The 17967-nt window shown below is 43.1% G+C and overlaps 1 protein-coding gene across 1 annotated transcript in view; it reads right to left on the bottom strand.

The window, feature by feature from the left end:
- BIRC6 (baculoviral IAP repeat containing 6) overlaps positions 1-17967 on the bottom strand; it is a 319973-nt gene that overhangs the window by 252408 nt on the left and 49598 nt on the right. Inside the window, 4 exon segments of the mRNA XM_074949013.1 lie at positions 1122-1300; positions 2491-2622; positions 7151-7282; positions 9700-9860. Coding sequence (XP_074805114.1) covers positions 1122-1300; positions 2491-2622; positions 7151-7282; positions 9700-9860 — 604 coding nt within the window.

The following is a 17967-nucleotide window of genomic DNA, read 5'->3' as shown; positions in this document are numbered from 1 at the left end:
AAGGAATTGATGCTGTGACAGGAAAAGGAGGAGGAGAAGGAGGAAATGGGACTGGGACTTGCAGTTAGGAGAGAAAGACTGTCTGGGCAAGGAGACTGGGAACCAGAAAGAATGACTTTAACCTGACAAAAACTGGGATAAGGAGCAGGGGTTTGCGGGGGGAGAGGGGGAAGACAACACCACACTGGAAACTGGCCAAGGAACACATGGGAACCAGGAATGTGGGCAGGGTGGAGGAGAAACCAACAGATCAGTTAAGGAGTCATAGGGAGAGGAACTGGGATTATATGGGCAAGTAGACTGGGAAGAGAAACCTGAGGACTAGAAATTGGGGCTGGCTAGGTGAGGACAATGGGACTAGGACAAGGCACCAGGGATGGGGAAGACAGGAACAAGCTAGAGGGATGGAACAGAAAGGGGTGATGTTTGGAGCGGAATGGGCAGAAGAGTCTGTGCCCACTATAGGACACTCCCCTACAAAGCCTGGAATGGGCTCCAAGATTCCTGAGACTCACCAGACCTCTGCTTTCAGGAAATACCTGTGAAACCCACTGGTTTATCCCTATCCCTCTCTAGTGCTGATCTAAATGAAGGATGACAACCTATCAGTTACTCCATCACCATGTGGTGGATCTAAAGGTTCCTACCCTGATGATGCCCTTGTGAGGGTCAACATGGGTCAACATGATGAAATTTTTTTTAATCTAGGCAATTAAACAAAAATCCTACATTAAAGCAACCTTAAAGGTTGCAAAGTCGTTAGGAAAATATAGCATGTGGTCATGTAACTAAAGACTATCCATAATGCCGGTACAAGGGAGCTCAAAAAAGGTTGTGTAGGCAACCTAAATTCTGGTATTTCTTATCTTTTTAGTGCTTGACATTGTAGCCTTAATAACCATCTTTTAATGTAGGATTTTTTTTTTTTTATACCTAAACTTCAGTTCTGGTAGGTATAAAACTTAGATAGTTAATCAAAATTTCACTAGGATTTGTTTTAACTCTCTTATGGTAACTATATAAAGAGACCTTTCATTTCCAAAATGGGGGTTTATACAACTGATTCTGAAGCTTTAATATATATATAAAATATAGCTGCAACTATGTTAATTATTCAATACCTTGCCTGCTGCAACTTTGGCCAACAGTGACGCAAGAGAATTCCCTTTACTACTTTGAGGTTTTAGAGATGGTATTCTTACAACAGGCCGGATTCCACCATTACAAATTTCTTCTGTTCCTCTGTCATTCACTGCTTTAACATGGATTAAAAATGAACGGTACTTGCCCCCAGCCATACCTGGAAAAAAACAAAAAGGAGGAAAGAGCTTTTACACCTGTACTATATCAAACTGAAGAGATTTTAATTTGATGGCTAACATTCACAACCACCTGAGTTAAGTAAGTATTTTTTTGGTAATTCAGTATAAATTCTAGGCATTAAAGAACAGTCATTTAAACATACAGTAACTCCTCACTTAAAGTTGTTCAGGTTAATGTTGTTACATTGCAGATCAATTAGAGAACATGCTCATTTAAAGTTGTGCAATACTCCCCTATAACTTTGTTTGGCAGCCGCCTGCTTTGTCCATTGCTTGCAGAAAGAGCAGCCCATTGGAGCTAGCTGGTTGGGGCTTGGAACCAGGGTGGACCAGCCTGTATCAGCTCCCTGATCCCCTAAATTCCCTGTACAGCAGCCACCCAGCAGGCTATCAATTGCTGGGCAGTTCAGGTATCCCTCCCCCGACTGCCATGTGCTGCTCCCGCCCTCTGCTTTGGAGCTGCTCCCGGGAGGCTCCTGCTCGCTGTGCAGGGGCAGTAGAGGGGGGCAAATGTCAGGATAATCCCCTCCCCCCACTTCTGTACAGCAGCTTTTGTCTCAGCTTGCTGATCTACTTAAAAAGGCAGGTCACTTAGAGTGGGGTCAGCATACTTAAAGGGGCAATACACATCTCTCTCTTCCCCCTCCCTCCCTCCCTCTCCTTTCCTCTCCCTCCCTGCTGCCTTGTAGAGTGTTAGGCTACATTAACAACGTGTTAACCCTTGAGGGCTCAACCAAGTGCTAGTTCATCATTTAGCAGTAAGGCATTCCCTGGGAAATATCCCACCCTCTAACTTCACCACCTCAACCAAGCTTCACAATCATCATCATTGCTGTGTACAGTATTGTTTGTTTAGAATTTAGTGTATGTGTAGTCTTTTGTCTAGCAAAAAAAATTTCCCTGGAACCTAACCCCCCCATTTACATTAATTCTTATGGGGAAATTGGACTTGCTTAACATTTTTTCACTTAAAGTCGCATTTTTCAGGAACATAAATACGTTAAATGAGGAGTTAATGTAGATTTATATGGTGTAAGTGTTCCATAATTAACATGGTCTTATGGGAAATTAATCTGATAAATCCTAACCAAGATTGCTCAACTCAGAATTATTGGGTATACTCTAGTAATGCACATTTTAGAGAGACAATGTAATACATTAAATTTACCTTTAACAAGCTTTGGACTTGTTAATGTCAACATTCCAGCATGTCCTGACAGATCAAGTCCAGTAGCCAGCCATACTGGACCACATAGTATGTCTTCTTTATGATCCTCTAAAAATGGACACAACCTAAGACCTTAAAAACACAACATAATTTAAGTAGAATTGATATGGACTCATCAAATAAGATAAGGTTACAAAATAAGCTATTAATTTTCATAAATTAAATGGATATATATTAAACTTCAATTTAGACTGTAAAAGTTAGGTGAGCTGACACCTTTTAAGAAATAACTAAGCCATGTTCTAGTCAAATTATGTACTTTTAATTTTCAGAAAGTTCTCAAAGTACAGTTTTCAGATATACTGTACATGTAACACAGCTGATGCTCTGGAAAGATCAATATTCTGCACAAGTTTATGGCCCATAGAATGGTGAACTGATATAGTTGTTTGAGTCACAACTATCACAGGTCCTAGTTAAAAAAAACAAGCTCATGTTAGATTTCATTGGCAGCAGATGAAAATGTCAGTTTAAATAAGCCAAAATGAGAGAGAGGGGATCACTCCAATGCAAATACTTAGAGCCCTGCGCAGATACCAAATTTATATCTGTGGATATCCGAGGAGCTGCAGGGCGCTATTGGGAATGGCAGCAGCGAAAGCAGCCGCATGTCCATCCGCTGTTCACAGGAGCCAGCAGCTCCTCCAGCATGGCTGCACCGTCCCTGCTCTCACCCACTGGGGCAGGCACCAGGCTCAGCAGCAGCTGTCCCTGGGCACACAAGTCTGGGAGCATGCAAGTTGCTGAGCCTGGTGCGCACCCCAGTGGGTGGGACCGGGGGCTGTTCAGCCATGCTGGAATTGCTGCCTGTGCAGAGCGCTGGCTCCTGCAAGCAGCAGCCAGACGTGCAGCTACTTTCGCCACTGCTTGTTCTTGGTAGATCCTTGCAGCTCCTCGGATACTCGCTTTATATCTGTGGATATCCACATCCGTGGATATAAATGTGGTATCCACGCAGGGCTCTAAAAATACTAAAACCATGTTTGACGTTACAGTCAGTCAACATCTGCATTGCAAATCCTCATTTTTCAGTTGTCATATTACAAACAACAAACTTTGGAAAAAGAAGAGCAACAAAAGGTGATATTAGCAGTGAGACAACAGAAGAGCTTCAGAGAAGAATGATGCAAGCACTTTTATACAATGAAGTTGAGAGACTGTCAATTCTTAGGGAGGAAAAAAATCACATTTGTATGCATTTGTATAGCACCTAGCACAATAGGGCACTTTGAACCTTATTGGGACATTCAAGTGGAATCTCAGTATAAATAGTATTGCAGTTACTAAACTTTTTACACACATTACCACCACCTGAAGTATAAAACGGTTTTAAAAGAGGTAATCATGGAATAAGCATATGTAATCTGAGTTGTATTCTAATTGCTGCCTCATAAGAGTATAGAATATTTATTTTATTTTTACCAGTTGAGGCGGAAAATACCAGTGTCAGCCACAAGCGAGGCCATAAAAAAACCCTGATATTTATTGAAACAATCAGATCACGGGTGACAAGAATATTGCAATGGTAGTTTCCATTCTTCTGAATTATAAAAGTGAAACTGTCTGATGTACTTTTAAACATGACTCAGTCCTTATTACATCCAATTAATGGTTATATTAAATGCAGTCAGAGGTAAACATTTAAAGTATAAAAGACCAATTCATAACTAATTAAGGAAAACAAAAGATCTTGTGTCACTTAACAATAATGTCCCAAAACCGATGCTTCAAAATCTTGACTGTAAGGTAGAGGCTTCCTCCCGCTAACCCACCTTGCTGTCTGAGTTTATCTACTCTGTCCCAAACAAAACAGCAACTGGTGCTGTTCCAGCTCACTAACTCACTGCTTTTAGAGGCCTGCAGGCAGTAGCATACTAGCACAAATGGGATCTCTCAGATGAGTTCTCAGAGGATCAAGAATTCTGCGTTGCCTTAAGTCACAGAAGACAATGTCTCAGGCTGAGAAGCATCCCCAGTTAGATTCAGCGATATTGCCTACATTTCCCCCCCCTCCCCGTCTTCCTTGGAGCACATCAGGCTTCCAATAAATGGCAGTGGGAGAAGAAAGCGAAGCAGCTGATGGTATGGGTTGCTAAATGAGGATAAGTGATTGGCAGTAACAGTTAGCATATTTGTAAACAAACGAGTGGGGATAGGAAGGAAAAAGGAGGCTTGATTATGTAGAGAACAAAAAGAGGAACACAAAAAGGGCAAGGAAATCACAGAAAGTTAGAAACTGAAAACAGGCGGAAGACAGCAAGAAATAAGGAATGATTCACAGAATCATAGACTATCAGGGTTGGAAGGACCTCAGGAGGTCATCCAGTCCAACCCCCTGCTCAAAGCAGGGCCAATCCCCAACTAAATCATCCCAGCCAGGGCTTTGTCAAGCCTGACCTTAAAAATATCTAAGGAAGGAGATTCCACCACCTCCCTAGGTAACACAATCCAGTGTTTCACCATGCTCCTAGTGAAAAAGTTTTTCCTAATATCCAACCTAAACCTCCCCCACTGCAACTTGAGACCATTACTCCTTGTACTGTCATCAGCTACCACTGAGAACAGTCTAGATCCATCCTCTTTGGAACCCCCTTTCACGTAGCTGAAAGCAGCTATCAAATCCCCCCTCATTCTTCTCTTCCGCAGACTAAACCATCCCAGTTCCCTCAGCCTCTCCTCATAACTCATGTGTTCCAGTCTCCTAATCATTTTTGTTGCCCTCCGCTGGACTCTCTCCAATTTTTCCACATCCTTCTTGTAGTGTGGGGCCCAAAACTGGACACAGTACTCCAGATGAGCCCTCACCAATGTCCAATAGAGGGGAACGATCACGTCCCTCGATCTGCTGGCAATGCCCCTACTTATACACCCCAAAATGCCATTAGCCTTCTTGGCAACAAGGGCACATTGTTGACTCATATCCAGCTTCTCATCCACTGTAACCCCTAGGTCCTTTTCTGCAGAACTGCTGCCGAGTCATTCGGTCCCTAGTCTGTAGCGGTGCATGGGATTCTTCCGTCTTAAGTGCAGGACTCTGCACTTGTCCTTGTTGAACCTCATCAGATTTCTTTTGGCCCAATCCTCCAATTTGTCTAGGTCCCTCTGTATCCTATCCCTACCCTCCAGCCTACCTACCTCTCCTCCCAGTTTAGTGTCATCTGAACTTGCTGAGGGTGCAATCCACACCATCCTCCAGATCATTTATGAAGATATTGAACAAAACCGGCCTGAGGACCGACCCTTGGGGCACTCCACTTGATACCAGCTGCCAACTAGACATGGAGCCTTTGATCACTACCCGTTGAGCCCGACAATCTAGCCAACTTTCTATCCATCAATGAATGAGAGGTGATTGAAAAATTGAAGTGGGGCATCAGAATTAACACAGAAAATAGAATGACAGGCTGGGATAAATAGCAAGGACACAAGTACAGAGGTAAATATTTTTTCCCATCCTGATTTAATAAACAAACCTCAATTTTCAAAAGGAGGGGGCAGCAGGAAAAGGGTAAGAGGGGTGGGTAGTTGGATAAGAAGAGAATAGGACAAACTTCGGAATCTTCTTCTCTCCTTCCATGTACTGAAATTCTCATCTGCTCACCTCTGTGCGTGCCTCCTCCCCACCACCCAAACTCTCCTCTCCAAAACTTTCCCCTTATCTCAAACACACCTTGCAATAGTATCCTGGTTTTCTCTTTGAAAACCTGGTCACCAAATGAAGCAAAGAAAGAAGGAAAGACTTAGCTTGAAGGAGTAAGTGACAGAAGTTTGGGGTTTTTGATACTTATTCAGCCGCAACGCTTACTTTTAGGCACTAGTCACTCCTACACAGATATAATCTGATACCCTTCTAGACACTTTCTCTCACAAGTTTTGAGGGGAAAGCTGATGTAATGAGCTAGATGAGGAAAGGACTGAGTGAGTTTGATAAGGCTGTAAAGTTAGTGTGCTAGTTAAAAGAACGAGGAGATATATATATCTTCCTACTGTATTTTCCACTGCATACATCTGATGAAGTGGGCTTTAGCCCATGAAAGCTTATGCTCAAATAAATTTGTTAGTCTTTAAGGTGCCACAAGTACTCCTCGTTCTTTCTGCTGATACAGACTAACACAGCTACCACTCTGAAAGCTGTGACTAGCTAGGAATTTTGAACTGGATATTTTAAGTTTTGAAGGCATTGATGCTAAAACTAAGGAAAATTAGATATGCAGTGAAAAAAAAGTCAGTTTCCTTGAAAACTAGCTAACTCAAGCAACACTTAAAATCACGTTGCAGTGGAAGACATGACAGACCAGCTTGACAGCTGCTAAAATGACCTATAGCTTCATTTCTAAATTAAAATAAAACCTTGATTTAACAATACCAAAAATCAAAGTCCCCACCAGTTAATTTTTGCTTTCAACAGCAAAGTATAGTCTCCACTGAAAGGAACAACTGCCAAATGTACTGAATAGGGTTGACCAGCATAAACGTAAAGAATGTGCTTTTTTTTTTAATTTTAATTACTTGAAAATATTTATATAGAAGTTCCAATGTGATCTCTGAAGATTTTTCATATAATAGTTTCTCCATAGGGAAATAACCATATTAAACTCACATTGTGATTCCTCTACATCCATGTTCTGCATTTCTTCATTCAACTCAACCAGTGTTGGTTTTCCATTTCTTTCCATTTCAATACTATGAGCTGGAGATAAAGGAAAGGTGATCTGTCTATCTACTGCTGCTTCTGGAAAATAAAAAAAATATTAGCAATGTTTGGTAAACATTGTGTAGTATTAATGAAAACCAGAAACGTTAACTTCCATAGCAGATTTATTATTTAAGTTTTTGCTCAAAATTCACTGAAACCATCACCTCTACTAAAAAATCCTAAAGCTGCTGACAAACTCCTTCATACTAAAATTAGAATAGAACTCAATTTATTAAATGAAGTTAGCCTTTGTCCTCAATTTGTTTGTGAGCAGTTTATCAGTCTGAGTGTTATTTTTGAAAAATAATTTCTACCAATAATACATTGCTCTCAAGCAATTATTTGTTTTTGATATTGAAAATCAGAGCTGCGTTTGTTAGTTTGATTGGACATACAGGTATTGTTTCTGTTCCCTAAGTATAACTCTTAAAAAATGGTTTCCATTGCAGATATTCTATTTCATAAACTCAAATTTTTATTGCTGCAAATATTCTGTAGCATGAGCTTCTCACCAGTTTAAAAAAAAAAACACACATAGAATACTAGCACAAAAGAGTAACACAACTGAATCTAATTCAATTTATTTAAATAAACTTTATTGTAACATTGAGTTATTTGCCCAGCTCTAGTTAAACCCTATTTAGCTCTCCAGTTTTACTATTTGTATAACAAATTTAAAAAAAAAAAAAAGCCACAGAAGATGGCCCACAAGTAATAAGACCTAAACTTGCTGGGATAAATGAGGCTGAATTATAAGGTCAAAGAGTAGCTTCATTTTCAGCCAGACCAGCAAAGAGTGGGGAATTTTCCCCATCTCTGGATGTGGTCACCAAGCATGCCTCAGTATCTTATGACGAATACTTCATATTGAGTCTTAAAGAACACAGGTCAAATGTGGGAGCATTTGTTTCCCTCTGTCCTGTGTTCACAGTTAAGCTGTATGTTGAAATTCTTAGTCATATTGTACTCTTAGAGAATATATGTTCCCCTCTGAGACACTGCTACTCAAATACTGTTCCCTTGGATACACAGCAGCTTTTATGTGCTATTCTGAAAAATAAAATAAAAGACTCAGCAGTACTTCTTTATACCATTATTGAAAGCTATGGCATAAGGAGTGGGATTTTTCTGAGAATGACTCTAAATTTGTTTGTTTACTCTTAAATTCACAGTCATGCAACCTTTATTTCAATGGAATTCTAGTTTCTAGATTTTTTCTTCTCATAAAGGCACTCAAATGCCCTATAGCAGGGGCAGGCAAACTTTTTGGCCTGAGGGCCACATCGGGTTTCCGATATTGTACAGAGGCCCAGCCCCCACCCCCTGACAGCTCCCCCCAGGACTCCCGCCCCATCCAACCCCCCTTCCCCAACGGCCCCCATAGGACTCCTGCCCCATCCAACCCCCTGCTCCCCATCTCCTGACTGCCCCCCACCGCCCCATCCAACCCCTCCTCTCATTCCTGACTGCGCCCTTGGAACCCCTGCCCCATCCACCCCCCGCTCCCTGTCCCCTGACCACCCCCAGAACCCCCTGCCCCTGACTACCCCCCTCTGCTTCCTGTCTGCCCCCATTCAACCCCCCGTTCCCCGCCCTCTGACCACCCCGCCCCTTAGCCACACCTCCACCTTCTGAGCACCTCCCTGAACTCCCCTGCCCTCTATCCAACCCTGCCCTGCTCCTTGCTCCCTTACTGCACTGCCTGGAGCAGCGGTGGCTAGCGGCGCTTCAGCCACGCTGCCCAGAGCACCAGGGCAGGCAGCCACGCCACCGCACAGCACAGAGCACCGGGTCAGGCTGCGGCTCTGCAGCTGCGCTGCCGCCCAGAGCACTGCACTGCCAGTGGCACAGTGAGCTGCAGGGGAGGGGGAACAGCTGAGGAGGGACCGGGAGGGGCTAGCCTCCTGGGCCAGGAGCTCTGGGGCCGGGCAGGAGGGTCCCAGATGTGGCCTGCAGGCCGTAGTTTGCCCACCTCTGCTCTATAGTCATGGACACCTGCAAACTGAATTTCTAAATATGACTTGGAAGAATTACCTATCTTTTTTTTTTTTTAAATCCTTTGATTTAGAAAATAAAAATTTGTTATACACCTCAGAAGCTCTGTCATTTATGTCTGACACTGCAACTTTCTTTGAATGCATCATCAGATTCTAGTAGTAGGACAACATGTAAGTTCAGCTCAAAGTGTTGTTGCTTTAGCTATACTTCTTTATAGAACATTGAGGTTTTAAAATCTGTGCTTATCTTTGACTATTTTAATGATTCTCTCATTTTTGCTCCCCAATCTTTAATAAATGTTCATTTGTGCAAAGAAAGTTAAAATGCAAGATATTACTAAGTAAATGTAAAGTTGAGATATCTACAAATCTTTACTTCATCGCTAATTAAATCAGTAAAAATATCAGACCTAAAAAGTAACAAGTCTGAGAAAAGAAGAGGATCTCCTTTCTTACCATTGACTTTTCCTAGCCCTGGAGCTTTATTTTTCAGTAAAGTCACTTGAAGCTGTGGAATGTTTGTTATGTTTGAGTTCAAAACAAATTTGAAATCCACGTGTCCAACCATACAGGCTTTTGGCAAAACCAGTTCAAAGACATGTTCATCCCAGCTGTTGCTGTTGGGGAAAAAATATTAGGTATTTTGTAACACCATGTCTACAAGTTCACTACAGCCAAACAAGCAGCAGCATCCAGTTTATTTTCCTGCATATACTTCTCTAGTGTAGTGAGAAAAGATGTAGTTTTACATTAGTCTAAGCTTTCTTCATAGTCCCTCAATATCCACATGAATCTCTGAAGCAAAAATCAAGTATTTTAAACTGCAGTTAACCATGTCCATTTTATGTAGAAAACATTGAAAGCCAACTGATAAGATGCTGAATCAATGTGTTTGGCAAGAAGTAACGGCGAAAAAGCACAGAACCACCCACTACCTGCATTACAATACTGCCTCCATAAAACTTAATTTCTTTTGAGGCTTAAGTCAGTATTTAAAACAATGAAAATACTTTCTTAAACATCAATTGTCTTCCAATGGTTAAAATGGTACCAAAGCATGATAGGATCTGGTTGGCATTCTTCACTGATGGTGTCAAACATTGTCACTTTTCAACAGTATCATGGCCACCTGCAAGAGGCTCAAAATACTAATTTCAATTCAAAATTTTGAAATACATTTGACAATTTATACAGGATGAGAAGTGCTTCTTACCAGGTGCACACTCAGAAGCCTGCACTTAGCAAAATGGGTGCAGCTTTCTTTTAATGAGTCATATTTTTCCTTTTGAGGCCAGCTTTGTTTTATACTGAAAGTGTAAACTTGAGACAATAAGTACCCCTCAAATGATTAAAGTTTCATAGTTTGACATACTAAGGTTTGCAAAAGTAGCTCAAATTGAAGAAAAAGCAATTAACATAAAATTAATCATGTTTCCAAGTGCTACGTTACACACATTTTTAAAAGTAAGAGGAGGTTACTTACCTATAACTGGAGGTTCTTCAAGATGAATGGTTCCTATCTGTATTCTACTGAGGGATTATGCACATGCTCCATGTGCCCGGAGCCAGAGCTTTTAAAAGTAGTAGTGTCCGTTGGTCCGCGCATGTGCCCAGCCACCGTCTTATGGTTTTGACTGAGGCTATAAAGGGCAGGGCAGACTAACTGCACTCTCAATTCCTTCTCCACCACAAATCTACCAGATCCGCAGCAGAAAGGAAAGGAGGGTGGGACCAGAATACAGATAGGGACCACACATCTCGAAGAGCCTCCACTTCTTCGAATGATGGTCCCTATTGTATTCCACCGAGGGTGATTAACAAGCAGCACCTACTGAGGAGGAGGGTACAAGAAAGATGGCACCATGGAACAGAGGACCACTATACAGAACAAGGCATCCGTTGCAGAGTCATGCACCAGTGCATAATAGGAAGAGAAGATGTGTACCGAACTCCACATGGCTGACTTACATATGTCCATAAGAGACACATTGTGAAGCGCAGTCGTAGTTGATGCTTGAACTGTCATGGTGTGGGCCCATATCCCACAGGGTGGAGACAGCCCTGATAAAGCATAATGCACCCAAAAACCCACTTTGAAACTCTGAGTGGAGATGGCCTGCACCTTAATTTTTTCCACTATGGCAACAAATAGCCTCAGAGGCTTCCGGAACAGCCTCTTCCTCTGCAGATAAAAGGCTAGGACACTGAGGGAGTGAAAACATCATTCCTCCTCTGAAGCGTGCGGCTTTGGAAAGAAAGCAGATAAATGTATGGGGTGGTTGAGGTGAAAGCAGGAAGCCACTTTCAGAAGAAATCTCGGATGTAAATGCAGGGAAACTTTGTCCTTATGGAACATGGTGAAAGGGCGGTTTGCCAGTTCAGGAGACTCGGGGGAAGATTCGTGCCTCCCCAGAGTCAACGGCGCACAGTACATGGACAGAACTGGAAGCTGCCTCAGAACCAATGATTAACAGGACTTTGGCAGAACCAGTGCAGAAGGGGCATGCCGCTCAGGAGCTGGGCCAGCAGATTCAGCGTGCAGTGCAACATTTTGTCATGCTTGTGGGCTTTGGAACATCACTTCTCCATGGCTGGAACTTATGGCCAATGCAGTGTCTTTCTTGGTCCTTGAGGAAGACTTACTGCCATGCTTATGCACATACTTCAGGGATGGGCCAACTTTTTGGCCTGAGGGCCACATCTGGGTACGGAAATTGTATGGCGGGCCATGAATGCTCACAAAATTGGGGGTTGGGGTGCAGGAGAGGATGAGAGCTCCAGCTGGGGATGCAGGCTCTGGGGTAGAGCCAGAAATTAGGCTTTCAGGGTGCAGGAGGGGACTCCGGGATGGGGCAGGGGGTTGGGGATGAGGGGTTGGGGGTGCAGGAGGGTCTTCGGGTTGGGACCGAGGAGTTTGGCGGGTGGGAGGGGAATCACGGCTGGGGCGGGGGGGGAGGGGGGGTTCAGGGGTGCAGGCTCCAGGCAGCACTTACCACAAGCAGCTCCCAGAAGCAGTGGCATGTACCCCTCTGGCTCCTACGTGGTGGCGTGGCCTGTTCACAGGCACCGCCCCTGCAGCTCCCATTGGCTGCGGTTCCCAGACAATGGGAGTTATAGGGGCAGCACTTGGGGCAGGGGCAATGTGCAGAGCCCCTTAGCTGCCCCTATGCATAGGAGCAGCACAGAGGAGGGCAAGCTGCCAACCCTGCTTCCCGGTTGGAGTGCCAGAGCGGGGCAAGCCCCAGATCCTGCTCCCTGGCGGAAGTTCGAGGGCCAAATTAAAATATCTGGAGGGCCAGATGTGGCCCCCAGGCCGTAGTTTGCCCACCTGACATGCTTCCTTGTCTCATGGCTAGGGCCCAGCACAGGGTCCGTAGCGCTGGTACTGGCGTAACCAGACTTGTGCTCCATGGCAAGAGGTGCACTCTTGGATTACTCAGGGCAATGTCCGGGGGCAGGGGGAGTTCCCCAGCCTGGATCCAACTGTGTCCTCATGGTGACCTCCATGAGGTATTTCTAAGGCTAAGATCTTGAACCCCAGCATCTTTGGCATAATCCAGTCCCCAGGCATGGGTGCAAGGGGGAGAGAGGGGTGGTTGGCAAGAAAACTGCCAAAGCGGCACCCCAAAGTCCTTAAATCCTAAGAAAACTAACAACAATAAAATGCTAACTATGTACAAGAATAAATCAGGCTCTCTCACTACATTTGGAAAGTGCGTCACAAGGGATGAGAGAACAGCAGAAGCTCCAACTCTGACCAGGCGACAGTGAGAAGGAACTGAGGGCGCGCTCGGTCCGCCTGCCTGCCCTTTATCACCTCAGTCAAAATCATGAGGCAGTACAAGGGCGTATGCATGAATCAATGGACACTACTACTTTTAAAAGCTCCAGCTCTAGGTGCATGTGCATAACCCCTCAGTGGAATACAATAAGGATCATCACTTGAAGAAGAACTGCACTTCCTAACTGTTTTCAGTCCATGTGTAAGGGACATTTATAAATATATTATTTAGAACTAAGGTTTTTACACTACACTATGTATCACTGTCTTCTGCACAATTTCTTCGCAATTTATTAAGCATTAATATAACTATTTTCTAACATATCTTTTTATTAAATTTTTGAAGTATTAAACTTCAGGGTCAGATCTCTCTCGGGCAGTGGTAATGCACCATTAAACTGCAGAACCTAGGAATATATAACCAGTAGTTAAGGTTCATTGCTTGTTGTTTATTTGACCATTAGCTCTGTTCCTCGCATGGGTGGAAGTCTTTTGTGCAGCATTTTCCATGAAGAAGGGAAAAAAAAAATTTTTTTTGTAAAGCACCCATATTCCCATTGGCTGTCAAATGAGCAGTAACTTGTGACAGACAAAGAAAAAGGATCTAAATAATAAAATTAGTTTATGTTCGCTCCTTGTTATAATAAAAAAATAGGAAAAAACATCTCCTTGAAGAAACTTTTTCAGCTGACCTCAAAGCATTTTTATCTTTTCTTTTAATTCTACCGTAAGTATCTAACTTTCAGTACTGTCTCCTTTTTCTTCTCGTTAACAGTGTTTAAACCAAGAACAAACAAAGAAGCTCTCTTGGAAAATTATCTGGGGATGAAAAAAGAACCTGTTCACTTTCAGAGAAGCAAAGAAGTTCCTAAAGCAAATCTACACAGTAAGATAGCAAAGAATTTTGTGGAAGCCTATTAAGAGACACTCCAGGATGTCAGATAGGTAAAAAAATCTAGACCTTTCCTGCTACAGCAAACTAAGCCAGCCTTCCAAGATCTTCTTGACTGCGATGGAATTTAGGATTACTTACACAGTTTCAGAAAGCAGTCCACAATCTCTCTACAACAAACTGAACAAAATTACAACCTGATGGGGGGGGAGGGGGGAAGATGACTAGACACCACAGGATTGGCAAGCAAGTGAGTGGTTATCATTATAATGGTGCTACCACTAAGGCTAAAAGACTAACCATGGAAAATGTTAGGCCAAGAAGAATTGAGGAAGTTATGAGCAAAGGAAGACTGGAGTCTTTAGAACAGCATTCCAAACTCAGCTTTAGCACACAGGTAGTTAATACACTCATGAAGGATCCTAAAGTTCTTTACAAACTGAACACACAGAAATGCCATTTCTGGGACTGAATATGGCAGCTATTCAGCATCAGAAATACTGCACAACTGATTTTGTTTCAGGATTTGGGGAAAAGAAGGGGGAAGAAAGATTATTTTGGTTTAGATTTGTTTAAGGACGCACAGTGAAAAATTCTCTACAACTGAAAAATAGAACGGGGATGTTAAGTATGCAAAATATAATTCCTCATGATGAAAGTTTGCCCAGGACACCATGGTTCCTGAAGAACTACTGAATATTTAGTCTAAGCTTAGACGAAGGATCTCAGTCCTCTGTCTTATATAGCACCTAACACACTTCTGGCCCTATATAAATGAAGAAGATGTTGCTATGACATGGACATATAACTATTAATCATTCAAAACATTATATATCGTGGATGAGGCCAATCCATTCTAAAAGGGCCAGTGTGCTGAAGTATTAAGGACTGACCAGCTCAGAGGTTCAAGTTACTGACCTGACACAGATACAGAGGTAAGCAGTAAACCAGCTTGTTCACAGTAGTGTATTACATAGGAGCACTGGAACTGTCACACTGAATCAGACCCCTGATTCATCTAGCTCAGTGGTTTATGACCCAGAACTAGGCCGCGGAATGGAAGGGACTGGGCCGCGCAGCTCTGGTCAGCACCGTCAACCGGGCTGTTAAAAGTCCTGTTGGCGGTACTGCCCAGCTAAGGCAGGCTAGTCCCTTCCCGTTCCGACACCACGTTGCGCCCCAGTAGCGGCCAGCAGCAGGTCTGGCTCGTAGGCAGGGGGTGAGGGCAGCCACGTGGCTCTGCCCTGAACATCAACTCCTCACTCCCATTGGTCGGAAACTGGCCAATGGGAGCGTGCTCTGTGTGTGTGTGTGTGCGCACGCCGGTGCATGCGGTGCCTGTGGGCGAGAGCCATACTTGCACGCCTCTGCCTAGGAGCCGGACCTGCTGCTGGCCACTTCCGGGGTGCAGCGCAGTCTGCGGTGCCAGAACAGGCAGAAAGCCTGCTTTTGCACTCCAGCTCCACCACTGACTGGGAGCTGCCAGAGGTAAGCCTTGCACCCCAATCCCCTGCCCCAGCCCTGAGCCCCCCCAAACCCAGAGCCCCTTCCTGCACCCCAAATCCCTCATCCCCAGCCCCACCCCAGAGCCCTGACCCCCTCATTCCCGGACCCACCCCACAGCCCACACTCCAACCCTGAGTCCCCCCCACACCCCAAACCCCTCATCCCCAGCTCCGCTGGGTGGCGGGCATCAACAATTTTCTTCAACTGGGTTGCCAGAAAAAAGTTTGAAAACCACTGAACCCACTGTCAGTGGCTAGTAGCAGATGCCTCAGAGGAAGGTTTAAGAATCCCACAACAGAAAAGTGAAATCTGCCTTCATGAAGGTCTTATACTAATCCTACAGAGAGGTTTGCTTAAACCCTGAAGCATGAGGGATTTTTTTTGTTTGGGTTTTGTTTTGGTTTGGTTTTTTTTTGTTTTTTGTTTTTTGTTTTTTTTTGGGGGGGGGGGGGGGATTAAATCTCTTCCAAAACTTTGTTTGCATCAACAGGTCATACATAACTCTGGATATTCTTAAGTGCACAGTCTGCTGGTTTTGATTACTAGGTGAATTGTTGGCTTCAGTGACATAATGGAGCAGTAAGTTCCACCGTTTGATTAAGGAAAATAAATACCTTTTCACTCAACATGTAATCAATTTCAACACTCCCACCTTGCCATTTCTTTGAACATCCCTCTTGTTCTTGTGTTATGACATTCGTATAACAAACTCCCAATCTATTTTCTCTATACCATTTGTTCTTTTATATACACATGTCCTTTCTATTCATCATCTTTTTAAGGTAAAAAATCCCAGTCTTTTCAGTTTCTCTTCACATGAGTTTTTCCCATGCCCACAATCATTTTCATTATCCTTCTCTGATGCTCCTCTAATTCTGTAATATTGTATTTATTTATATGACTACATATTTTCCATATTATTCTGCATTCCATTCCTTGTGCCTCCTATGACCTTTTTTGTTTTTTTTCCCCCACCATAGCTGCACATTGAGCTGTCCACAGCAATTCGCAGGTCATTTTCCCAAGTTGATTCAGAACTGGGCAAGATGTATGAACAGTTCAAAGTTTTCTCCCAGCACTTTTCATATATCTTATGCATGCATGGAGAATTTTTTTTTTCCCCTCCATTTAAACTAGCTAAATTTAAGTTTGAGAAAAGCTTGGAGTAGAGAAGTCAGGGAAACTAGACTTCATTCTTCAAGCAATGAGCTAACAAGAAGCCACATGTAGAATATTTGGTTGGTCCAGTAAATTTACATGATATGAGATTTTGGAAAATCTATGCGATTTAGAGAATATAAGAACATCAGAGCTGCCTTACCGAGTCACACCAGAGTCTAGTTTACCCAGTAACCTGTCTCCAGCTGTGGTCCTTGCTAGAACTTCAAGGGGAGTGTAGAGAACAGAGCAATTATGGAGTGATCCAGCCCTGTCTTCCACTCCCGCTCTGGTAGTCAGAGGTTTAGGGTCGCTCAGAGCATGGGGCTGCCATCTTGGCTAAGAGCCATTGAACTTATCTTATTCTTTTTTGAACCCACTTATATTTTTGTCCATCACAACATCCCATGCCAATGAGTCACTCAGGTTATTTGTGCACTGTAAGAAAAAGTACTTCCTCTTGTTTGTATTAAGACTGCTGCCTATTAATTTCATTGGGTGACCACGTGTTTTTGTATTTTTCCATACATTCATGATTTCATCGACATATATATCATATCTCCCCTTACTAGTCTTTTTTTAAGATGACTAGTCCTAATTTTTTTTAGTGTCTCCTCACATGGAAGTTATTCTGTACTCTTGATCATCTTTGTTGCTCTTCTCTGAACCTTTTCCAGTTCCACTATATCCTTTTTGAGATGGGCAACCAGAACTGGACTCAGTATTCAAGGTGTGGGAGTACCATGGATTTATATAGTGGCATTATGATATTTTCTGGTCTTATTTTCTATCCCTTTCCTAATAATTCCTCACATACCTTTCACCTTTTTGACCACAGCTGTGCACGTAGCAGAAGTTTTCAGAGAACTATTCATGTTGACTCTTTCTTAGGTGGTAACAGCTAATTTAGGACCCATCATTTTGTATGCATAGTTGGGATTTTTCCCTACGTGTAGATTACTTTGCACTTATAAACAAACATTTAATTTAATCTGCCATTTTCTTGCCCAGTCACCCAGTTTTGTGAGATCCCTCCAACTGCTCACAGTCAGCTTTGGACTTAACCATCTTAAATAGTTTTGTACCACCTTCAAACTTTGCCACTTCACTGTTCAAGCCCCTTTTCCGGGTCATTAATGAATATGCTCAACAGCACAGCTCCCAGTACAGATCCTTAGAGGATCCTGATGCTGTTCACCTCTGTCCACTGTGAAAACTGACCATTTATTCCTACCCTTTGTTTCCTATCTTCAACCAGCTACTGATCCAAGACCTTCCCTCTTAACCCCTGGCTACTTAGGCCTAGTCTACACTAGGAAATTAAGTCAGTATAACTACAGTATGACTATGTCACTCAAGGATTTAAAAAATCCACACCCTTGAGCAA

Source organism: Natator depressus, chromosome 3 (assembly GCF_965152275.1).
Source record: "Natator depressus isolate rNatDep1 chromosome 3, rNatDep2.hap1, whole genome shotgun sequence".
Classification (NCBI taxonomy): domain Eukaryota; kingdom Metazoa; phylum Chordata; order Testudines; family Cheloniidae; genus Natator; species Natator depressus.
This window is presented reverse-complemented; position numbering and strand designations above follow the sequence as displayed.